Source organism: Ranitomeya variabilis, chromosome 7 (genome assembly GCF_051348905.1).
Source record: "Ranitomeya variabilis isolate aRanVar5 chromosome 7, aRanVar5.hap1, whole genome shotgun sequence".
Taxonomy (NCBI): Eukaryota; Metazoa; Chordata; class Amphibia; order Anura; family Dendrobatidae; genus Ranitomeya; species Ranitomeya variabilis.
This window is the reverse complement of record NC_135238.1, coordinates 2,667,478-2,693,711: the sequence shown is the minus strand read 5'-3', so window position 1 is coordinate 2,693,711 and position 26,234 is coordinate 2,667,478. Positions and strand designations below refer to the sequence as shown.

General features: G+C 45.9%; 1 protein-coding gene across 1 annotated transcript in view; it reads right to left on the bottom strand.

Moving 5' to 3' along the window:
* The window catches only part of MMP25 (matrix metallopeptidase 25), a 37,146-nt gene extending 16,181 nt beyond the window's left edge, over positions 1–20,965 (bottom strand). The window contains exon 1 of the mRNA XM_077273658.1: positions 20,822–20,965. Coding sequence (XP_077129773.1) covers positions 20,822–20,917 — 96 coding nt within the window. The 5' untranslated portion in view covers positions 20,918–20,965. The remainder of the gene's footprint in view (positions 1–20,821) is intronic.
* Between the last annotated feature and the right edge of the window lie 5,269 nt (positions 20,966–26,234).

Below are 26,234 nucleotides of genomic sequence, written 5' to 3'. Positions count from 1 at the left end.
ATGACCTCAAATCTGACCTAATTATTTTAAGGCTAGAGAACAACCTCTACACTAACTTCGGTTGGTGGTAAAGCAGTAACCACATGGGCAACATCTCTAACAATTTCAGGGTATAAAGGAATTGCTTCATGCACAATCAGTTTTGATGAACGATTGAACTCTTTTGCTTCTTTGAGAGCAAGTGAAAAATTTTGCTGAAATCTGGTCAATCTGTTTTCTATGGGAGTGTAATCTTTTTCCCTGCAGCAACGCTTGTCCTGCTCCATTTCGTCCAAATACTTGTCGAAATGAAACTCCTCTTCTGATGAGGATGAAGGAACAGCAGCACTGGCAGGACCAGAGTCCTCTTGCTCTTGGCCATACAGTAGCCCACTCATCCTAACTGCTACCTCAGTCAGAGCTTCTTTTCCTTTAGTATGCTGTTGATCATCCAGCAATATACGATGACTCGGGTCCACATAAACAGCTGCTAGAAGAGTTTTATTTTCTAATAGCAGTGTCTCTCTCCATTTCATTGAAGCAGCAATGCCATCTGCGATTAAACCTCCTCTTTGGGACAGGGAAAACAAGATCTTCCACTCCTTTATAAAAATGCCAGGAGTAAAATCCTCAGCGTGTAACTTTTTAGTCACTGTAAATGGGTGATGAAGCAATTCCTTCAATTCAGCGCCCTGTGTCCATTGAGCTTCATGTAGTGTTACCTGAGGGTCGGCCATATCTACAAGGAAGGGTTTCAGCTCAAGCAATCGCTCAATCATTAAATAGGTGATGCCCCACCAAGTGGCTTGATCTACAATTGCCCCTTTTCCAGCACTTTTCTTCAAGATAGAATCAGTTTTAAGGGTTCTGGCAGCAATAGCCAACTTTCTCTCTTTGCTAATCAGAGTTCCAGCATGTCCCTCTTGCAGACTATCTCTTATTGCCAGCTGCAGCGTGTGCACAACACAGCGCATGTGATGAATATTAAAGAGGTGTGAAGCAGCTTCAACAAGATCATCTAATTGTAAAGAATCATTTTGCTGTTCTTCTGTAGTAATATCTGTTTGTTCCTCCATTAAGGGAACAGGACTCTGGCCTTCCATCTCCAACATACTGAATGTGAAATGTTCTTCTAGCTGTTGTTCACCATCATTCTCATTCATCAGTTTAATTGTACTTATCATGTATGAAGCACTATCAGTTACAATAGCAAGAACCTGTTCTTTTTTGAGTTCATAATCTTACAGAACTTTTTCCACCAAGGTCTGGAGAAACTGGCTTCTGTGATTAGCTGTAGTGTATTTTACTGTCAGCATCTTAGTAACTATTTTCTTTGTTGTCACAAACATATTGAACACTGATAGTAAAATAGTTCACTCTGACATGTGAAGGCATCCATTTTAAGAAACACAAAGCATCTCTTAAGTCTTTTTAAGATCTTCCTTTTGGTTAAGGGCTTCTTCAATCTTTAATTTTCTAATACTTCCCCTTTCCAGAGAAACACCAAGTTTGCGAGCCATTTGTCCATTAAGAGCTGTAAAACCTCTTTGTGCAAATAAACACATCTTCTGTCATTGTTACAATATCTTTGATGTACAATAACAAATTGTAAATTGTATTGTGGTACCGTGTTAGCCACACTTCCCACCCCTTAACAAATGTTCTCCTGTAATATTCTTTAAATGTTGTGCTTTTTTCTTATTAATCTATTTGTAATCTTGCCTGAAGGAGCCTCTGTGCTCTGAAAGCTTGCAAACATTATTTTCTGGTTAGCCAATAAAGGTATCACTCCTAGAATACTTCTGTCATAATTGGGCAGAAAAGTATTCACATCGATTACAATATCTTTGTCGCTTATCTTGTAACTGATGTTTTAGATGGTTTTTCCTCCTCCTTTGCCTGGCGGGAAGTGCTGGTCTCTGGTTTCATGGTGCTGCTGTGATCTTTTTCAATCACAGCTTTGTAAACTTCTGGGTGGCAGCATTGTAAATGTCTCTTTAGATTGAAAGCTCTTGAAGGAGCATTTTTATCACTGCCTGAGTATGCACTGATTTTGGCATCACAGCATTTGTTTTCATTTGGGTCACTTGTACACCGACACACAAAATGTTTATTATCTTGAGTCACTGTGAAATGCTCAAATACAGCTGACTTCATAAGATGCTTCTTAGACATTTTGTAATCATGTAAATTCGCTCTCAAAATAATTTTGTCCTATAAAAAAAAAGCGTATTTTGTAATTCTTGCAAGTATAGGGAATCATGCACTGTATAATTTAGAATAGAAATAAAACAATCTGTGCATAAATCAATAGGACATGATAAAGTGTAAAGTTTGTAAAATATGTTGTTAGATAGCTTTATCCTGAACTTTCAATGTCAGGCTTATCTCGGTACAGCTCACTAAGTGCTTCACACCATATTTCTTCACAGTGTATGAAGAGGGGAGGAGGGAGCATGTTTGTGCTGAATCACGTTTCAGAACACACACACACACACACACACACACACACACACACACACACACACACACACACACACACACACACACACACACACACAAATATATATGTTCTCATCAATCCTGTTACTGTATTTCTGAATTTGAGATGTTAGAAAACAGTTTTTTCCCCTTGTATTCTATGTATAGTGTATATAAGTCATCAAAGCAGCTAATTTCTCCAAACATGAGCTAAGAGAAAAAAAAACTATAACATCAAGCATACAGCGACAACATATACTGGACTATTGATGTATGCACAGTTTATTGAAAGTTTAGATATGCTTTAAGAAGTACTTACCTTAATCCTACTTTCAAGTTCACTCCAGAAGTTCTGAGATGAATGCAGGCATTCCTTCCCTGAGTGTTTGTTAGTTTTTCCCCTTATCTGTAGAGGAGGAGCTTCACTACTTATCATGAACATAAACTGCAGCACAGATTCATCTCAGCTAAAAGTCTAGACCTTAGATTGGGAATAGGACAGACATTTATAGGACATTTCATAACTTTCCCAAATTCTTATGAAAAAAAACATTCCCCACAAACTGCATTAAACTACTGTACCCAATACGTTTCCAATCAAAATGTTTCCCTTCGCTAAGCTGAGCCATCTCCGTGAACAGCGTAGTATGTTTCTTTTGTTTTTCCTTTTATGTAATTGTATACTGTCAGGAAATAGAAAGAATTTCTTATTACTTCAGTTACACATACAGAGCTCTCAGCTGCAGTTTCCTCTGCCTGCATGTGGCTGTGTGCGATTTCACCTTTCCCCCTCCCCCCGCTATACAACTGTAATGTGAGACCAGCGTGCCAGCAACATTCACTGAGGAGTTTTATGGCTTCAAAGTGAAAGTACAAGTAGCAGCACATGGGGAAAAAAAGAAACCAAGGTTCATTTGTCTTTGCAAGTGTAAATATCACAGCACCGATTAATGATAGAAGTGGGACAAATACATTTTTGACATGTGTTTCGGTAGAACTATCAGCCAGTGAGTTTTCTAGGTTCCAGAACCAGCACAATTGAGAAACGGATTACTACAGAACTGGGTCACCCAGCTACCCCATGTCTATACATAAACGAAGCCCTATGTCACGCTGAGCATAACGACATGGGTGTCCTCTTTCTACGAGGTTCCTACGCCGAGATAGGCGGGATGATCGTTTTTCATATACTCAAGAGGAATGCATTCCATAGCTCCACCCACCCCATGAGGTCATCCAGGGGGAGACCCTTAGTTTTGGGCAAAGGTATAAAACTCAGAAGCCCAGACAATGGGGTGTCTTTTTCCAGGGGATTCAGCTATGACACTCTGTGCAATCTGACCTGAAGATAAGTGGGAATGGTCCCCGCCACCACATGGCGTACGATTGAATGATATGAAAGAACTGTAAGTGTTTTTTTTTTTTTCAACTTTAATTCCTTTTTATTTGTAATCATCTGTATATACATAATCGTCTCATTTTATAATCTACCCTTTTGTAAACACTGCCTATCTTTTGGAGTAAAATACATAAAATTACTAGCTTCGTTTCTCCTTGCTCTGTAACGTAACGTCATATCCTTTGACGTGAATTACGCTACTAATTTGGGTTGGCTCCGGACCCGTTATTAAGGAACTGGCGCTGTAGCAGCGGATTTGTCCTGTGCGCTTGGGAGACCTTGTAGTGACGGACGGCGTTGATAATTATTGCTCCCGCCTGAGTGGGAGTAGATATATATCTCCCTCGCTGCAGCGTGCCCATTAGCCAGTACAAAGTAAGGCAACCTTTCTGGCAACTAATCCTGGGTGCAGGACCCGGTCTGACCTGAGGGTAAGGGGGCGCCAGAGAGCTGCAAGTTCCAATCGGAACTGGGAAGTGGGATATAGATAAAACCCCTTCAGAAAAGAACTGGGGCAACCAAAAAATCAAGGCCACATTTAGATCAGTCTGTTATCTGTGGCTGCGGCCTGGTGTATCAGGGGTGGAAAAATCGTAGCTTCGCAGGCATAAGTTTCATAGTTCTGTCTGCTAGCCTTGTTCCACTCTTTTTTTTATTTTAAAAATTCTTCAAACCCCTCCCCCCCAAAAAAAAAAAAAAAAAAATGCAGTCTGTTATGTCAGCCTGAGGCCTGTTGTATTTGTGGTGGATGAATCTTAGTTTCGAAGGCATACGTATCATAGTTCTGTGTACTAGCCTTAGTCTCCGTTTTAAAAAAATAAATAAAATTCAACCCCCCCAAAAAATATTTTATACAGTCTATTATGTCAAGCTGAGGCTTGGTGTATCTGTGGTGGAAAAATCGTAGCTTTGAAGGCATACTGATCAGATATAATTTTGCTACAACTAAATACATTTGTGTTGAGCTTTTGAAATAGTGCAGTAGTCTATTTAAAATGGGCAAGGCAAGGGACGGGGAAGTGGACGTGATGCTGATGGTGCATGCAGAGGACGAGGCCGTGGCCAAGCTGAAAGTGGGCCACAACAAAGACCCACATCTTCTTGCTCAACCTTCCTGTCCCAGTTTCTAGGGGATCGCAGCACACCACTATTGAAGCCAGAGCAGTGTGAAACAGTGGTTGGTTGGATAGGGGATAATGCTTCCAGTCACTTAGTCACCACCACCATGTCTTCCACATGCTCAAGTTGAGTAGCCGTGAGTGTGGACCGGATATTCCTCACCCTGATTCTCCTTCCTCCCACCATGCCGAGTGCCCTGAGAAAACTGGTCCCACACTTGAACACTCCAAAGAGCTGTTCAGTTTTCCCTTTCAAGATTCCTTACTCTTGGCTGGTCAACGTGAAGTGGGGCCAGATGACATTGCATGTAGAGCTGCCCAAAGCTTTGACCAGCCAAAGTCACATGAAGGCGATGGTGGGAAAGTGTCACAAGAGGTGGATGACGATGAGACACAATTGCCAGAAAGTCAGGAGGAGGAGCAGGGTGCGGATGTGGAAGACGAGGTGGTGGATGACATAGTGACTGACCCATCCTGGCAGGAGGACATGCAGAGCGAGGACAGCAGCAAACATGGGGAAGGAGGCATGTCACCCCAACAGGCAGGAAGAAGCAGTGTGGTGGCCACAGACAAGGCGTGCATCCGTTCCCCCGTCACACCATGAGGGAAGTTGCCATTCCAACTGTTAGATCTTCCCGAGTCTGGTTATTTTTTTAAAGATAATATAACACTAAACAGGCCATTTGCAGCACCTGCCATGCCCGCATCAGCAGGGGTAGCAAAACTACCAGCCTGACCACCACCAGCATGATCAGGCACATGGCAGCAAAGCAGTCAACTTTGTGGGCTGACCCCCAGGCTCCAGGAACACTGCAGGGGACACCACTGCTTCTTCCACTGTTTTGCATAGAAGCCAATACCCAGACCACCGTGCCTCTAGCCCTGCACCTGTTGTTGCCCACAGTCAAGCAGCACCATCAAGCCCGTCCACAGCCTTGTCCCAGCACAGTCTTCAGTTGTCTATACCCCAGTCATTGGAACGCAAGCGGAAATCCAGCCAACGCCCCACAGTCCTAAATTCTAACATTTCTCTTCTGCTTGCGCTCGAAATGTTGCCTTTTAGGCTCATTGAGATGGAAGCTTTCTGCAACCTGATGGCGGCAGCCGTCTCAAGGTACTCGGTCCCCAGTCGCCACTATTTCTCCCGATGTGCCGTACTGGCATTACACCGGCATGTGTCCCACAACATTACCCGTGCCCTCAACAATGCTGTTACTGGGAAAGTCCACCTAACCATGGACACATGGACAAGTGCTTGTGGCAAGGGATGGTACATCTCACTGACGGCACCTTGGGTTAACAGTGGAAGCTGGGACCCAGTCGGACCTTGGATGGAACACATCCAATGCTGAGGGTTGCGGGCCCTACGTCAATCAGGGATGCCCCCACAGTCCACAGCTCCTGCACCTCCTCTTCAGCCTCCATCTCTGAAATCAACACATCAATCAGAAGCTGGAAGCACTGCCTCAGCCAAGCGGCAACAGGCTGTGCTGAAGCTTATCTGCATAGGTGACAAACCCCACAATACAGAAGAGTTGTGGACAGCGCTGAAAGAGCAGTGAGATATTTGGTTGACACCGCTGAACCTACAGCTAGGCATGGTCGTGTGTAACAATGGCCGGAACCTGGTGGCAGCTCTGAGGCAAGGTGAGCTCACACACGTACCTTGCTTGGCCCATGTGGTTCAACGTTTTCTTAAAAGCTACCCGGAGCTGCCAGATCTGCTAGTGAAAGTACGCTGTCTGCCCATTTTAGAAAGTCAGCTACAGCTTCAGCTGCCCTTTCTGTGCTTCAGCAGTGTTTGCAGCTTCCGGCTCACCGACTGGTGTGTGATGTCCCCATGTGCTGGAACTCTACGCTGCATATGTTGGAAAGGATTTGTGAGCAGAAGAGGGCAGTTGTTGACTACCAACATCAACAAGGCGTCGATATTCAGTTCAGACTCCACACATAAGACCTCAGGAGTGGACATGGATGTCAGACATATGTACCATTCTACAAAACTTTGAGGACTGCACCAAGATTGCGAGCGGCGATGACGCCATAATTAGCATCACCATCCCGCTTTTCAGCATTCTGAAAACCTCTCTGCTCACAAATACAGAGGATACATTGCAGGCAGAGCACGAGGACATGGATCAAGGAACCATACAGGGGGATTACACTCAGCCCAGCCTCATGTATTCCCAACGTGGATTGGTAGGCAAGGAGGAGGAAGAACAGGGGCTACGGCTGTCATACCATCTTTTCAGTTTGAATGGCCTGAGGACAGGGAGGAGGAGGACAGCATGGACAGTCGTCCTGTTGGTGAGGACACGGAAATCTTTCCTGTTAGCAGTCTGGCACACATGGCTGACTTTATGTTGCGCTGTGTTTCAAGTGACCCTCGCATTATAAAAATTTTTGGTCATGCTCGTTACTGGTTGGTGACACTTCTAGACCCACGCTACAAGGAGAACTTTCAATCTCTTCTGCCAGAGGCAGACAGGTGTACTAAAATGTTGCAGTACCAGAAGGCCCTTGTCGTGGAATTACTTAGAAAATTCCCATGTGAGAATGCTGGCAGCAGACGTCAGAGTTTGTTGTACAACCAAGGAGTCCAAGCGAGAAAGTACAATCCAGCTCAGGCAGGGGAACAATGGCAAAGTTCTGGGACAGTTTTCTCAGACCCTTCCATTGTGCCGGGACAGAGGCAAGGAGTGCTGTTACAAGAAGTGCAATGTTTGGGAAGATGCTGAGGGAGTACCTTGCAGATCGTACAAATGTCCTCTGGAATTGTGAGCCCTCGTGGACAGGGTCCTCCTGTACCAATTGTCACTTGTATTGTTCAAGAATATTGTACTTGTTTTTATTATGTATACCCCTCCTCACATGTAAAGCGCCATGGAATAAATGGCGCTATAATAATAATAATAATTCCTCTGTGCCTTTTAATTATTGGGTATCCAAGCTGGACACGTGGCATGAACTGGCTCTCTACGCCTTGGAGGTCCTGGCCTGCCCTGCTGCTAACGTTCTGTCAGAGCGGGTTTCTAGTGCCGCTGGTGGAATTATAACAGATAAGCGCATCCGTCTGTCAACTGAAAATGCTGACAGACTGACTTATGAAAATGAACAAGGGCTGGATTGGGAAAGACTTCTGAACACCACCAAGTGAAAGCAGCGAAACATAACCTCAAATACATTCTCTTTTTTGGGGAGGTGTATTCTCATGCACCTCTTCACAATCACACATGGGTATATGCTTCCAGATTTGGTCTGTTTGTTCTTATCCTCCTCCTTATCCTCATCCTCCACAACCAGTAGAGCACTAGGGTGAACGGATTCCGTGATGCCAAAGTCACAATTTTTTTGTGCAAGGGTATTTTTATGATGTCCGTTACTAATTGGAAACCAAAACAAATGTTACTCCCACAGGGGAAAATGTCATAAAAAAGAGATGTACGTCTATTATTCCCATTTATTCTTACATTTTCCATTTTCCCTATCTCTGGACAGTCCTCTAATGAGGCAGTGTATACCTATACAATAGAAAATGATTCAAAGACTTTTGTATTATATTTTTTATTTATAGCCCTGTCTCTGAGCTGTTGCTAGGGACAAACATATCTCGTTGCACACATTCTGGCTTCAAATTTATGAACCTGTGTTCGCCCCTCCCTTTTGTTATTTACTTTCATCGGTGGATTCCCCTTTTTTTATTTGTTTGATTTCATTATGATTTATCTTTGTCTCCTCATTCTCCACCACTAGATCACCAGGCTTAACGTCTTCTGTGCCGCTACTGCCAGTCTGTTTTTTGGCAAGGCTGTCTATGATGCCCATAGTATATTTTGTACAAATGTATACCCCTTGGGGAAATGTTTGTCAGCCCATGCACTGCTTGGATGGGCATTACAAGTCTAGGAGACACACTCCTTTACATTGGGCCTAGTTTTTAATGAGGCCTTCAGCAATGTCTCCTCATTCACCACCACTAGATCACCAGGCTTAACGTCTTCTGTGCCGCTACTGCCAGTCCGTTTTTTGGCAAGGCTGTCTATGATGCCCATAGTATATTTTTTACAAATGTATACCCCTTGGGGAAATGTTTGTCAGCCCATGCACTGCTTGGATGGGCATTACAAGTCTAGGAGACACACTCCTTTACATTGGGCCTAGTTTTTAATGAGGCCTTCAGCAATGTCTCCTCATTCTCCACCACTAGATCACCATGCTTATCGTATTCTGTGATGCTACAGGCAGTACAATTTTTGCCAAGCCTTTCTATGATGTCCATAAAAGATTTTTTTTAAAAAGATACCCACCATGGTGAAATGTTTGTCAGCCCATACACTTAGTGTATGGGCATTACAAGTTTATGAGACCCGCTCCTTATCATTGGGCCTAGTTTTTAATGAAGCCTTCCTACACCTCTCATCATTTTCCACCACTAGATCACCAGGGTTCACATGTTCCGTGCTGCTACAGACAGTCAATTTTTTGGCAAGGGTGTCTGTGATCCCAATTAAATATTTTTTTTTACAAATGTATCCCCCATGGGGAAATGTTTGTCAGCCGATACACTTAGTGTATGGGCATTACAAGTCTAGGAGACTCGCTCCTTATCATGGGGTCTAGTTTCTAATAATGACTTCCTCCACATATAGTCATTCTCCACCACTAGAACACCATGGTGAACGTGTTCTGTGCTGCTACATCCATTCAATTTTTGGCCAAGGGCGTCTATGATCCCCATAAATAATTTTTAAAAAATGTAACCCCCATGGGGAAATGTTTGTCAGCCCATACACTTAGTGTATGGGCATTACAAGTCTAGGAGACACACTCCTGTGTAATGGGACAGTTTTCTTATGAGGTCCTCCTTCATGTTTCTTCCAAAGGGGATTGGGGTGCATGCAAATTTGGGTCAAGGCGGCCCTTGCATTCAATGCATAACCAAACAGTATGGCAGGACCAACTGAGGATTGTGAAGTGGGTTTTCCTGTGGCCATCCAGTACCTGGGTTCAAAGGCTTCTTGGGGTGCATATGACTTGATAGCAGGGTAGGCCTTGCATTCAATGCAACATTTTTTCAGGAAGCTCTCCTTTACCTCTCGTGAAAGGGGTATTGGGGTGCTTAGTAATTCTTGGCAGCCCATCCACTCACTGCATAGGCAATAACAGCATAGGAGACCCACTGTTTAGTAATGGCCCTTTAAGAATATTAATGCCGCCTGATGCCCCTTAAAAATTGGCTTTGTGACTTTAAGAGTCCCTCCTTCATAAATGAAACAAGTTGGGTCTGCTTATGTGTCACACACTACATGGCCAGCTAGGGGTGTTAAATGTTACAATGGCATTTCTTAGTGAATGCATTTGTATTGGTTGAAAGCAATGTTAAAGTTGAAAAACGCATCAAAAACGCTGCGTGTGAACATAGCCCAAGTGGTGGAGGAACATTTTGGTCTGGGGTTAATTATTTTGCCTTATATATAAGTCATTAGCCTGGAAATGATGTACCTTGACATAATTCCCAGCAAAATCCATTTTGGTTTAATTTTTTTATGTTTTTTGGTGCACCTGTAAAAATCGCGTGAAACTCTGACAACATTGCTTACAGCTGTGACCTTGGAGTCAGGAATGCTTCCTGGGGCGATCCCCATGATGTTCCTGTGTCATTTGAGCAGTGTTTCCATCATTTTCAGACATTTTTAGACCTTAAAAGGACCCCCGGGGGGATCACGTTAAAAATACTCGGGTTTCCCATAGACTTACATTGGGCTCGTTGCTCGGGTCGAGTACCCGAGTATTCCAATTTGCTCGACCCAAGCAATGAGCACCCGAGCATTTTAATGCTCATCACTAATAAGCAGCATACCAAGGACATTCTTATTGCCCTTTGCGGGTTGAGGCAGATTGACGCCACGGGTAAAAACAAAAGCCAACTGGTTGCGGCTATGGTGCAACGGGAAATAGCTCAGAGCCCAGCAGAAGCCGGCCCTAGCGAAAATGGTGCTGCAGCAGAGGTCCAACCACTGAATGCTGACCCTACTTGCAACCAGGGTGGATTGGACCTCTACCTGCAGGTGTCCTTGGAATAACTCCTCGCCAACGACCGTGATGGATGTCTGCAGCTGATCCACCAACACCAAGTGCGAGCTGAGCAGCAAGCGGAGCTGGAGTTAGCCCGACTCCAGGGGCCAAGGTCATCCCAGTCCAGCGGCGAGCCCAACAGCGCTCAGATCCCTAAACCACGGCCAGAGCACTTTCCTGTGATGGAAAAGACGGGGACTTGGACACTTTTCTGCGGGCATTTGAGAAAGCCTGCAGAGCGTACCGGCTGCCTGGGAACCAATGGGCCCGATACCTGACCCCAGGGCTAAAAGGCAAAGCTCTGGAGGCGTTTGCTTCTCTCCTGCCAGATCAAGATGATGACTATGAGGCCATCAAGCAGGCCCTGATAACAAAGTACTAGCTTACAGCTGAGGTTTACCATAGAAAATTCCAAACCTCCAACGTGGCACACACAACAGCTACGGCGATGTGGTGCATGGACTTGGGACCCACTTTGACCAGTGGACCCAAAGACTGTCAGTGACCACATTTTATAGATGCGGACACTTGATGATAAAAGACCAGTTCTTACATCTTTGCCCAGCTGAGGTGTGACAGTTCGTGATGGACAGAGAGCCCAAAGACGTGACTAAAGCAGTGCAGATTGCTGATGCCTATGAGGCCAACTGTAAATCGAAAGTCCAGAAGCCAGTCACTGCCAGCTGGAGGGGGGGTAAGCCTGCAACCAACCTCAGTGCCCCTGCCAGCCAACTCACCAGAGGCCCTGTCCACGCTGCCAACAGCACCACACCTACCACCGACCTTCACCAGTGTTATTCCTGCAAACGGACTGGTCATATCAGCGCCCACTGTCCGGAGAAGCAGAAGAACCCCCCCAGCCAAGGCCCCTGGGCCTAATGCAGTAGTTCTTTTGGTGGGTGGGGTGGTTGGGTGTATGACAACGTGCAGCACGTCACCATGGAGGGCCATGTCGCTAAAGACCTCAAGGACACCGGGGCTGAATGAGCCCTCGTCCGACCTGAACTTGCGACCCCTGAAAAGATTATTCCGGGGAAAACACTGACTGTCAACAGGATTGGGGGCATCCGCTGTCCCCTGCCAATGGCCCAGGTGTATATAGATTGGGGTGCCGGGAGCAGTGTGATGGAAGTGGGGCTGTCCGATAACTTGCCCACTGATGCTTTACTGGGGACTTATTTGGAGAGGATGGTTGCATACTATGTCCCTGACTCCCCTCCCTGATCGAATGCTGATGATAGCGATGGGAGATTCCATCTGTTACCTGACAATGCGTTACCGATTAATGATGTACCTGATAATCATTTTTCTGAAAATGCCAAGAGTAATACTGATGATGAAAATATGCATGTTTTGCCCGCTAACCATTTATTTCCTAAGGATGATGTGTCTACAGATGCAGGAGTGCTCCGCCATGTCACTCAGCGGGGTAGGATAGCTGAGCAATCCCTACCTGGAGCAAGTGATGGTGCTAAGGTAAATGAGGAGATGCATGGAAACCGTGAGGAAGGTGATGCCGTGCAACTGACCAGTGCTACAGAAGAAGGTAACTGCCCCATAAGTAGCACTGCTCCTGAGATGTTGGGGGTGGATGGAGAATTAGTACCCATAGCAGCGCTGGCTGATGGGTCTGTGGAAATCCGCCGGGGACACAGCCTACGTAGCTGCTGTCACCCCCAGTCAGAGTGCCTGGTACGCAGATAACGTTCTGCCTTCTGGATCCTCCTCAGTCAAAGGGTGACTGAACCAGAGATAGACCCAGAGCAGGTCCCAGAGGCTTCCCGTGGGGAAGGGACTCTGACGCCGCTTCTGTCTGGCCCTAGCCAGGACTTCCAGGCTGCTCTACACTCAGATGCGACCCTGGAGAATTTGAGACACAACGCCCAGACGCCCACCTCTGTGACTGATATGGAGATGGTGTTCTGGAAACGAGGGAGGTTGTACCGGGAGACAATACCCGGAAAATCCCAAACGGAGTGGTTGAGGGATAGAGAGCTGGTCGTCCCGTACCAATTCCGGGGTGAGTTGTTGCGGATTGCCCATGAGATCCCGCTAGCTGAACACTTGGGGATCAGCAAAACTAAGGCCCGGCTGTCTCAACACTTCTATTGGCCCAAGATGGGAACAGATGTGACAAACCACTACCGCTCCTGTATCACCTGCCAAAGAGTGGGGAAGGTGGGGCCTGCTCTTGGCTCCCCTTATCCCTTTGCCAGTGATAGATTAGCCTTTCCAGAGGATCGCGGTGGACATTGTGGGCTCGCTGGCCGTCCCCAGCAGCTCTGGAAAGCAATACATCCTCATTGTGGTAGACTACGCTACCCGGTACCCAGAGGCTCTTTCCTCAACCAGGGCAGATAAGTTGGCGGATGCACTGTTGGCCATCTTTTTACACGTAGGAGTTCCCAGGGAGATGCTTACCAATCAAAGGACCCAATTCATGTCTCGCCTAATGGAGGCACTCTATAAGAAAATGCAGGTGAAGTGTCTGGTATCGAGTGCGTATCATCCCCAGACCAATGGCTTGTGTGAGCACTTTAACGGTACCCTCAAACAGATTCTACGCATGCTGGTTGAGACCCGAGAACGTGACAGGGAGCAGTACCTCCCACATCTGCTAATCGCTTACCGAGAGGTCCCACAGGCCTCGACCGGGTTCTCCCTCTTCGAGCTCCTGTACGGCAGGCAAGTCCAGGGACCCCTTGGGTTGGTAAGGGAATCCTGGGAAGAGGAGCTGAACCCTTCTGAAGTGTCAATAGAGGAGTATGTCATGCGCTTCCGTGACAAAATGCAGACCTTGATGCAGTTGTTACATGCCGCAGGCTCAGGCTGATCAGAAGCACTGGTACGACCAGAACGCCTGGGAGCAGACCTACTAGTTGGGTTAAAAGGTGTGGGTGCTGGTCCCCGTTCCAAATGATGAGCTTCAGACAGCTTGGGAAGGCCCGTACGTCGTCCACCAACAGCTCACCCCAGTTATCTACGTGATCACACTTGACCACGTCTGGGGTAGGCGAAAGGCCTTTCCCATCAATATGAGAAAAACCCACTCCTGGACATGCTGGCCCAAGCCAAGGCTGGTGAGTCCATCGATGATGTGGAGGTAAGCGCCCTGTTAACCGAACCCCAGCGGTTGCAGTTGCGGACCACACTGGAACCCTTCCGGGCCGTGTTCTCCAACCGACCCGGAAGGACTGAGTTAGCGGTCCACGAGGTGAACACCGGGAATCATGCCCCACTACGGCGAACACCCTATCGGATCTCCGACGAGGTGCAACAGGTTATGCACCAGGAGATCGATGAGATGTTACAGCTGGGGGTGATTCAACGGTCAAAGAGAGCGTGGGCCTCATCTGTAGTTCTCGTGCCAAAGAAGGATTGGACCACCTGGTTCTGCATGGACTACTGGGGGCTCAACGCCATTACAGCCTCTGACACGCACCCAATGCAGCACATCGAGGAGCTGCTTGAGCGGTTAGCTGGCGCAAAATATCTGACCATAATGGATCTGAGTCAGGGATACTGGCATATTCCCCGGAGCCCCGAGGCGCAGAAGTTCGCCTTTATCACACTCTTCTGATTGTACGTGTCCACGGTCATGCCCTTCGGCATGAAGAATGCCCCTGCCACTTTCCAGCGGATGGTCAACCACCTGCTTCAGGGACTGGAGAAGTACGCAGTGGCGTACTTGGATAACATTGCCATCTTCAGTTCTTCCTGGGACCTGCAGCATCTTCAGGAGGTGCTCAGGTGACTTCACCAAGCCGGTCTGACCTTCTAGCCGGAGAAGTGCCAGATGGGCATGAGAGAGTTCCACTATCTGGGGCACCAGGTAGGCAGGAATTCCATAAGGCCAGAGCCTGGGAAAGGACGCAAACACGTCCTGGCCCACCCCCAGGACCAAGAAGCAGGTGATGTCCTTCCTGGGCACTGCAGGGTACTATAGACGCTTCATACAGAACTATAGTAGCCTGGCAAAACCCTTGACAGACCTCACCAGGAAGAAGCTACTGCAAATAGTCGACTGGACCGACGGCGGTGAGGGGGCCTTCCAGGCGTTGAAAACAGCCCTGTGCCACTCTCCTGTGTTACAAGCAGTCGACCGTTCCTGGTGAAGACGACGCCAGCGAGTTTGACCTTTGTGCTGTGCTCAGCCAGGTGGACTCGGGGAACCAAGACCACCCCGTGTTGTACCTGAGCCGGAAGCTTTTGCTGAGGAAAGTGGCCTATTCCACCATCGAGAAAGAGTGCCTGGTCATAATCTGGGCACTGCCACATTTGCAGCCCTACCTATACGGTCGCATGTGTGGAACCAACGGTTGCTATGCTGGAGCCTTGCCCTCCAGCAGTACGACTTTACAGTCAAACACAAAACGGGAAGGGAGCATGGCAATGCAGATGGGTTGTCCTGCCGGGGCAAACCTGCTGAGGTGTGCGTGGAGGAGTATCGTGAGGTTCTGCCTCCGTAGCGCGGTCCAAAAGGTGGTGGTGTCACGTTAATGTGAATATGCCATGTTTAGGTGTCTACCTAAAAGTACATTGGCTTTTCAGACACATGCTGTGGGCCTTTCCGACCCCCCTCTTCACACTCTGCCTGTGTGTGTAACCCAAAACCCCTCATTTCTCCCCCTCCCTCAAGAATTTATATGGCTTCAAAGTAAAAGTACGAGTAGAAGCACATGGGAAAAAAAAAACAGGTTTCTTTGTCCTTGCAAATGTAAATATCATAGCACCGAGTAATGATAGAAGTGGGACAAATACATTTCTGACATGGGCTTCAGGTAGAACTATCAGCCAATGAGTTTTCTAGGTTCCAGAACCAGCACAATTGAGAAAAGGATTACTACAGAACTGGGTCACCCAGCCACCCCATGTCTATACTTAAAGGAATCCCTATGGCACGCTGAGCATAACGAAACGGGTGTCGTCTTTCTACGTGGTTCCTGCGCCAAGATATGTGGGATGATGATTTTTCATACTGCTAAGACAGGGGAGTATCCAGCCTCTAAGTGAGGTCACCACAGGGGGGGGCTTTGGTTTTAGGCTAGGAAATAACAGTGAAGCAGCAGTCTTCACGTGTCTTTGTCTGGGGTCTAGCTGCTATACAAATGTGCTATACATCTAGACATGTCCCCTCCTCCACAGCACATGGTCGGCCATGAGATAAGATGACATAACGAAATGTAAGTGATTTTTTTCAACGTTAATCCCATTTTATTTGTAATTGTAGTGTACATATATTTGTCTCCTTTATAATATCTTTTTATACCTCTAGCTTGTCTCTCCTTGCTCTATAACAAACTGTCGCGTCCTCTGAAGTGAATTACGCTACTAATTTGGGTTGGCTCTGAACCCGTTACTAAATAGGAAATCAGAGCTGTTGGTAGCAGATTTGTTCTGTGCGTTTGGGAGGCTTTGTAGCGACGGCGGCATTGATAATTATTGTTCCCGCCTTAGTGGGAGCACTTATATCGCCCTCGCTGCAGTGTGCCCCTTAGCCAGTACAAAGTAAGACAGCCTTTCTGGTGACTAATTATCATAGGTGCAGTACCCTGTCTGACCTGAGGGTAAGGGGGCGCCAGAGAGCTGCAAGTTCCAAACGGAACTGGGAAGAGGGATATAGATAAATCCCATTCAGAAAGAACCAGGGGCAACCAACAACCCCGGTTCATGACAAATTGGTGTGAGTGGTGGGAATTAGTGATGAGCGAATATACTCGTTACTCGAGATTTCTCAAACATGCTCGGGTGTCCTCCGAGTATTTTTTAGTGCTTGGAGTTTTAGTTTTTCTTGCTGCAGCTGAATGATTTACATCTGATAGCAGCATAAGTACATGTGGGGGTTGCCTGGTTGCTAGGGAATCTCCACATGTAATCAAGCTGTCTAACAGATGTAAATCATTCAGCTGCGGCAATGAAAACTAAATCTCCGAGCACTAAAAAATACTCGGAGGACCCCCGAGCATGCTCGAGAAATCTCGAGTAACGAGTATATTTGCTCATCACTAGTGGGGATCATAAAGATATCCTCCCCGTGAATCGTGACGTATTGGTGGCAGCGTGGTGGGATTCCTGACAGTGATGATGATGATGGAGATAGTAGTATTAGTGATGGTGATGATGATGAAAGGAGGTGGTAGTACTATTAGTGATGATGGAGGTGGTAGTACTATTAGTGATGATGGAGGTGTACTATTAGTGATGATGATGGATGTGGAAGTACTGTTAGTGATGATGATGATGGAGGTGGTAGTATTGGTGATGATGATGGAGGTGGTAGTACTATTAGTGATGATAATGATGGAGGTGGTAGTACTATTAGTGATGATGATGGAGGTGGTAGTACTATTAGTGATGATGATGATGGAGGTGGTAGTACTATTAGTGGTGATGGAGGTGGTAGTACTATAAGTGAGGATGATGGATGTGGAAGTACTATTAGTGATGATGATGATGATGGAGGTGGTAGTATTGGTGATGATGATGGAGGTGGTAGTACTATTAGTGATGATGATGGAGGTGGTAGTACTATTAGTGATGATAATGATGGAGGTGGTAGTACTATTAATGATGATGATGGAGGTGGTAGTACTATTAGTGATGATGATGGAGGTGGTAGTACTATTAGTGATGATAATGATGGAGGTGGTAGTACTATTAGTGATGATGATGGAGGTGGTAGTACTATTAGTGATGATGATGATGGAGGTGGTAGTACTATTAGTGGTGATGATGATGATGATGGAGGTGGTATTAGTGATGATGATGATGGAGGTGGTAGTACTACTATTAGTGATGATGATGATGGAGGTGTTAATACTATTATTAGTGATGATGATGATGATGGAGGTGGTAGTATTAGTGATGATGGAGGTGGTAGTACTATTAGTGATGATGATGGAGGTGGTAGTACTATTAGTGATGATGATGATGAAGGTGGTAGTACTATTAGTGATGATGATGATGATGGAGGTGTTAGTACTATTAGTGATTGACGATGATGGAGGTGGTAGTACTATTAGTGATGATGGAGATGGTAGTACTATTAGTGATGATGATGATGATGATGGAGGTGGTATTAGTGATGATGATGATGGAGGTGGTAGTACTATTAGTGATGATGGAGGTGGTAGTACTATTATTAGTGATGATGATGATGGAGGTGGTAGTACTATTAGTGATGATGATGATGGAGGTGGTAGTACTATTAGTGATGATGATGGAGGTGGTAGTACTATTAGTGGTGATGATGATGGAGATGGTAGTACTATTAGTGATGATGATGGAGGTGGTAGTACTATTAGTGATGATGATGGAGGTGGTAGTACTATTAGTGATGATGATGATGATGGAGGTGGTAGTACTATTATTAGTGATGATGATGATGATGGAGGTGGTAGTACTATTAGTGATGATGATGATGGAGGTGGTAGTACTATTAGTGATGATGATGGAGATGGTAGTACTATTAGTGATGATGATGGAGGTGGTAGTATTGGTGATGATGAAGGTGGTAGTACTATTAGTGATGATGATGATGGAGGTGGTAGTACTATTAGTGATGATGGAGGTGGTAGTACTATTATTAGTGATGATGATGATGGAGGTGGTAGTACTATTAGTGATGATGATGATGGAGGTGGTAGTACTATTAGTGATGATGATGATAGAGGTGGTAGTACTATTATTAGTGATGATGATAATGGAGGTGGTAGTACTATTAGTGATGATGATGATGATGGAGGTGGTAGTACTATTAGTGATGATGATGATGGAGGTGGTAGTACTATTAGTGGTGATGATGATGGAGATGGTAGTACTATTAGTGATGATGATGGAGGTGGTAGTACTATTAGTGGTGATGATGATGGAGGTGGTAGTACTATTAGTGATGATGATGATGGAGGTGGTAGTACTATTAGTGATGATGATGATGATGGAGGTGGTAGTACTATTAGTGATGATGATGGAGATGGTAGTACTATTAGTGATGATGATGGAGGTGGTAGTACTATTAGTGGTGATGATGATGGAGATGGTAGTACTATTAGTGATGATGATGGAGGTGGTAGTACTATTAGTGATGATGATGATGGAGGTGGTAGTACTATTAGTGATGATGATGATGGAGGTGGTAGTACTATTAGTGATGATGATGATGGAGGTGGTAGTACTATTATTAGTGATGATGATGATGGAGGTGGTAGTACTATTAGTGATGATGATGATGGAGGTGGTAGTACTATTAGTGATGATGGAGGTGGTAGTACTATTATTAGTGATGATGATGATGGAGGTGGTAGTACTATTAGTGGTGATGATGATGGAGGTGGTAGTACTATTAGTGATGATGATGGAGGTGGTAGTACTATTAGTGATGATGATGATGGAGGTGGTAGTACTATTAGTGATGATGATGATGGAGGTGGTAGTACTATTAGTGATGATGATGATGATGGAGGTGGTAGTACTATTAGTGATGATGATGGAGATGGTAGTACTATTAGTGATGATGATGGAGGTGGTAGTACTATTAGTGGTGATGATGATGGAGATGGTAGTACTATTAGTGATGATGATGGAGGTGGTAGTACTATTAGTGATGATGATGATGGAGGTGGTAGTACTATTAGTGATGATGATGATGGAGGTGGTAGTACTATTAGTGATGATGATGATGGAGGTGGTAGTACTATTATTAGTGATGATGATGATGGAGGTGGTAGTACTATTATTAGTGATGATGATGATGGAGGTGGTAGTACTATTAGTGATGATGGAGGTGGTAGTACTATTAGTGATGATGATGATGAAGGTGGTAGTACTATTAGTGATGATGATGATGATGGAGGTGTTAGTACTATTAGTGATTGACGATGATGGAGGTGGTAGTACTATTAGTGATGATGGAGATGGTAGTACTATTAGTGATGATGATGATGATGATGGAGGTGGTATTAGTGATGATGATGATGGAGGTGGTAGTACTATTAGTGATGATGGAGGTGGTAGTACTATTATTAGTGATGATGATGATGGAGGTGGTAGTACTATTAGTGATGATGATGATGGAGGTGGTAGTACTATTAGTGATGATGGAGGTGGTAGTACTATTAGTGATGATGATGATGGAGGTGGTAGTACTATTAGTGATGATGATGATGATGGAGGTGGTAGTACTATTAGTGATGATGATGGAGGTGGTAGTACTATTAGTGGTGATGATGATGGAGATGGTAGTACTATTAGTGATGATGATGATGGAGGTGGTAGTACTATTAGTGATGATGATGGAGGTGGTAGTACTATTATTAGTGATGATGATGATGATGGAGGTGGTAGTACTATTATTAGTGATGATGATGATGATGGAGGTGGTAGTACTATTATTAGTGATGATGATGATGATGGAGATGGTAGTACTATTAGTGATGATGATGATGGAGGTGGTAGTACTATTAGTGATGATGATGGAGGTGGTAGTACTATTATTAGTGATGATGATGATGATGGAGGTGGTAGTACTATTAGTGGTGATGATGATGGAGGTGGTAGTACTATTAGTGATGATGATGATGGAGGTGGTAGTACTATTAGTGATGATGATGGAGATGGTAGTACTATTAGTGATGATGATGGAGGTGGTAGTATTGGTGATGATGAAGGTGGTAGTACTATTATTAGTGATGATGATGGAGGTGGTAGTGTTACTGATGATGATGGAGGTAGTAGTCCTCCCTGTATCTGCCCCCCTCTCCCCGGCTCTCACCATCACGGCCCCGGTCTCTCTGGCTCCGGTTCTGCTCCGGGCTCCGGCCGCACTCAGTCCGAGGATCCAGAGAGCGATCAGCACCGGCAGCTTCATCCTGCGGAGAGATCCCGTGTATCTAATCACAGCTGCATCCTCTGCCGACCGCGCCCGCCCCTCCCCCAGCGGACATCCGACACCAGGCTGCGGAGCAGGTATCTAACCCTATACTGTGTGATACTGACTGCTGAGCCGTGTATCTAATCCTCTCCTGTGTGATACTGACTGCTGAGCCGTGTATCTAATCCTCTCCTGTGTGATACTGACTGCTGAGCCGTGTATCTAATCCTCTCCTGTGTGATACTGACTGATGAGCTGTATCTAATCCTATCCTGTGTGATACTGACTGCTGAGCCGTGTATCTAATCCTCTCCTGTGTGATACTGACTGCTGAGCCGTGTATCTAATCCTCTCCTGTGTGATACTGACTGCTGAGCTGTGTATCTAATCCTATCCTGTGTGATACTGACTGCTGAGCCGTGTATCTAATCCTCTCCTGTGTGATACTGACTGCTGAGCCGTGTATCTAATCCTCTCCTGTGTGATACTGACTGATGAGCTGTATCTAATCCTATCCTGTGTGATACTGACTGCTGAGCCGTGTATCTAATCCTCTCCTGTGTGATACTGACTGCTGAGCCGTGTATCTAATCCTCTCCTGTGTGATACTGTCTGCTGAGCCGTGTATCTAATCCTATCCTGTGTGATACTGACTGCTGAGCCGTGTATCTAATCCTACCCTGTGTGATACTGTCTGCTGAGCCGTGTATCTAATCCTGTCCTGTGTGATACTGACTGCTGAGCCGTGTATCTAATCCTATCCTGTGTGATACTGTCTGCTGAGCCGTGTATCTAATCCTCTCCTGTGTGATACTGACTGCTGAGCTGTGTATCTAATCCTCTCCTGTGTGATACTGACTGCTGAGCCGTGTATCTAATCCTATCCTGTGTGATACTGTCTGCTGAGCCGTGTATCTAATCCTATCCTGTGTGATACTGTCTGCTGAGCCCTGTATCTAATCCTCTCCTGTGTGATACTGTCTGCTGAGCCGTGTATCTAATCCTGTCCTGTGTGATACTGACTGCTGAGCCGTGTATCTAATCCTATCCTGTGTGATACTGTCTGCTGAGCCGTGTATCTAATCCTGTCCTGTGTGATACTGACTGCTGAGCCGTGTATCTAATCCTATCCTGTGTGATACTGTCTGCTGAGCCGTGTATCTAATCCTCTCCTGTGTGATACTGACTGCTGAGCCGTGTATCTAATCCTATCCTGTGTGATACTGACTGCTGAGCCGTGTATCTAATCCTCTCCTGTGTGATACTGACTGCTGAGCCGTGTATCTAATCCTATCCTGTGTGATACTGTCTGCTGAGCCGTGTATCTAATCCTCTCCTGTGTGATACTGACTGCTGAGCCGTGTATCTAATCCTATCCTGTGTGATACTGTCTGCTGAGCCGTGTATCTAATCCTCTCCTGTGTGATACTGACTGCTGAGCCGTGTATCTAATCCTATCCTGTGTGATACTGACTGCTGAGCCGTGTATCTAATCCTATCCTGTGTGATACTGTCTGCTGAGCCGTGTATCTAATCCTCTCCTGTGTGATACTGACTGCTGAGCTGTGTATATAATCCTATCCTGTGTGATACTGACTGCTGAGCCGTGTATCTAATCCTCTCCTGTGTGATACTGACTGCTGAGCCGTGTATCTAATCCCATCCTGTGTGATACTGACTGCTGAGCCGTGTATCTAATCCTCTCCTGTGTGATACTGTCTGCTGAGCTGTGTATCTAATCCTCTCCTGTGTGATACTGACTGCTGAGCCGTGTATCTAATCCTCTCCTGTGTGATACTGACTGCTGAGCCGTGTATCTAATCCTATCCTGTGTGATACTGACTGCTGAGCCGTGTATCTAATCCTCTCCTGTGTGATACTGTCTGCTGAGCCGTGTATCTAATCCTCTCCTGTGTGATACTGTCTGCTGAGCCGTGTATCTAATCCTCTCCTGTGTGATACTGACTGCTGAGCTGTATCTAATCCTCTCCTGTGTGATACTGACTGCTGAGCCGTGTATCTAATCCTCTCCTGTGTGATACTGTCTGCTGAGCTGTGTATCTAATCCTCTTCTGTGTGATACTGACTGCTGAGCCGTGTATCTAATCCTCTTCTGTGTGATACTGACTGCTGAGCTGTGTATCTAATCCTCTCCTGTGTGATACTGTCTGCTGAGCCGTGTATCTAATCCTCTCCTGTGTGATACTGTCTGCTGAGCAGTGTATCTAATCCTCTCCTGTGTGATACTGACTGCTGAGAGTGTATCTAATCCTATCCTGTGTGATACTGACTGCTGAGCTGTGTATCTAATCCTCTTCTGTGTGATACTGACTGCTGAGCTGTGTATCTAATCCTCTTCTGTGTGATACTGACTGCTGAGCCGTGTATCTAATTCTCTCCTGTGTGATACTGACTGCTGAGCCGTGTATCTAATCCTCTCCTGTGTGATACTGTCTGCTGAGCTGTGTATCTAATCCTCTCCTGTGTGATACTGACTGCTGAGCCGTGTATCTAATCCTCTCCTGTGTGATACTGTCTGCTGAGCCGTGTATCTAATCCTATCCTGTGTGATACTGACTGCTGAGCTGTGTATCTAATCCTATCCTGTGGGATACTGTCTGCTGAGCCGTGTATCTAATCCTATCCTGTGTGATACTGACTGCTGAGCCGTGTATCTAATCCTATCCTGTGTGATACTGACTGCTGAGCCGTGTATCTAATCCTCTCCTGTGTGATACTGTCTGCTGAGCCGTGTATCTAATCCTCTCCTGTGTGATACTGTCTGCTGAGCCATGTATCTAATCCTCTCCTGTGTGATACTGACTGCTGAGCCGTGTATCTAATCCTCTCCTGTGTGATACTGACTGCTGAGCCGTGTATCTAATCCTCTCCTGTGTGATACTGTCTGCTGAGCCGTGTATCTAATCCTCTCCTGTGTGATACTGACTGCTGAGCCGTGTATCTAATCCTCCCCTGTGTGATACTGTCTGCTGAGCCATGTATCTAATCCTCTCCTGTGTGATACTGTCTGCTGAGCTGTGTATCTAATCCTATCCTGTGTGATACTGACTGCTGAGCCATGTATCTAATCCTCTCCTGTGTGATACTGACTGCTGAGCTGTGTATCTAATCCTATCCTGTGTGATACTGACTGCTGAGCCGTGTATCTAATCCTCTCCTGTGTGATACTGACTGCTGAGCCGTGTATCTAATCCTATCCTGTGTGATACTGACTGCTGAGCTGTGTATCTAATCCTATCCTGTGTGATACTGTCTGCTGAGCCGTGTATCTAATCCTATCCTGTGTGATACTGACTGCTGAGCCGTGTATCTAATCCTATCCTGTGTGATACTGACTGCTGAGCCGTGTATCTAATCCTATCCTGTGTGATACTGACTGCTGAGCCGTGTATCTAATCCTCTCCTGTGTGATACTGTCTGCTGAGCCGTGTATCTAATCCTATCCTGTGTGATACTGACTGCTGAGCCGTGTATCTAATCCTCTCCTGTGTGATACTGTCTGCTGAGCCGTGTATCTAATCCTATCCTGTGTGATACTGACTGCTGAGCTGTGTATCTAATCCTCTCCTGTGTGATACTGACTGCTGAGCCGTGTATCTAATCCTCCCCTGTGTGATACTGTCTGCTGAGCCATGTATCTAATCCTCTCCTGTGTGATACTGTCTGCTGAGCTGTGTATCTAATCCTCTCCTGTGTGATACTGACTGCTGAGCTGTGTATCTAATCCTATCCTGTGTGATACTGACTGCTGAGCTGTGTATCTAATCCTCTCCTGTGTGATACTGACTGCTGAGCCGTGTATCTAATCCTCTCCTGTGTGATACTGACTGCTGAGTGTGTATCTAATCCTATCCTGTGTGATACTGACTGCTGAGCCGTGTATCTAATCCTATCCTGTGTGATACTGACTGCTGAGCCGTGTATCTAATCCTCTCCTGTGTGATACTGACTGCTGAGCCGTGTATCTAATCCTCTCCTGTGTGATACTGACTGCTGAGCCGTGTATCTAATCCTATCCTGCGTGATACTGACTGCTGAGCCGTGTATCTAATCCTCTCCTGTGTGATACTGACTGCTGAGCCGTGTATCTAATCCTCTCCTGTGTGATACTGTCTGCTGAGCCGTGTATCTAATCCTCTCCTGTGTGATACTGACTGCTGAGCCGTGTATCTAATCCTCTCCTGTGTGATACTGTCTGCTGAGCTGTGTATCTAATCCTCTCCTGTGTGATACTGTCTGCTGAGCCGTGTATCTAATCCTATCCTGTGTGATACTGACTGCTGAGCTGTGTATCTAATCCTCTCCTGTGTGATACTGACTGCTGAGCCGTGTATCTAATCCTCTCCTGTGTGATACTGTCTGCTGAGCTGTGTATCTAATCCTCTCCTGTGTGATACTGTCTGCTGAGCCGTGTATCTAATCCTATCCTGTGTGATACTGACTGCTGAGCTGTGTATCTAATCCTCTCCTGTGTGATACTGACTGCTGAGCTGTGTATCTAATCCTCTCCTGTGTGATACTGACTGCTGAGCCGTGTATCTAATCCTCTCCTGTGTGATACTGTCTGCTGAGCTGTGTATCTAATCCTCTCCTGTGTGATACTGTCTGCTGAGCCGTGTATCTAATCCTATCCTGTGTGATACTGACTGCTGAGCTGTGTATCTAATCCTCTCCTGTGTGATACTGACTGCTGAGCCGTGTATCTAATCCTCCCCTGTGTGATACTGTCTGCTGAGCCATGTATCTAATCCTCTCCTGTGTGATACTGTCTGCTGAGCTGTGTATCTAATCCTCTCCTGTGTGATACTGACTGCTGAGCTGTGTATCTAATCCTATCCTGTGTGATACTGACTGCTGAGCTGTGTATCTAATCCTCTCCTGTGTGATACTGACTGCTGAGCCGTGTATCTAATCCTCTCCTGTGTGATACTGACTGCTGAGTGTGTATCTAATCCTATCCTGTGTGATACTGACTGCTGAGCCGTGTATCTAATCCTCTCCTGTGTGATACTGACTGCTGAGCCGTGTATCTAATCCTCTCCTGTGTGATACTGACTGCTGAGCCGTGTATCTAATCCTCTCCTGTGTGATACTGACTGCTGAGCCGTGTATCTAATCCTATCCTGCGTGATACTGACTGCTGAGCCGTGTATCTAATCCTCTCCTGTGTGATACTGACTGCTGAGCCGTGTATCTAATCCTCTCCTGTGTGATACTGTCTGCTGAGCCGTGTATCTAATCCTCTCCTGTGTGATACTGACTGCTGAGCCGTGTATCTAATCCTCTCCTGTGT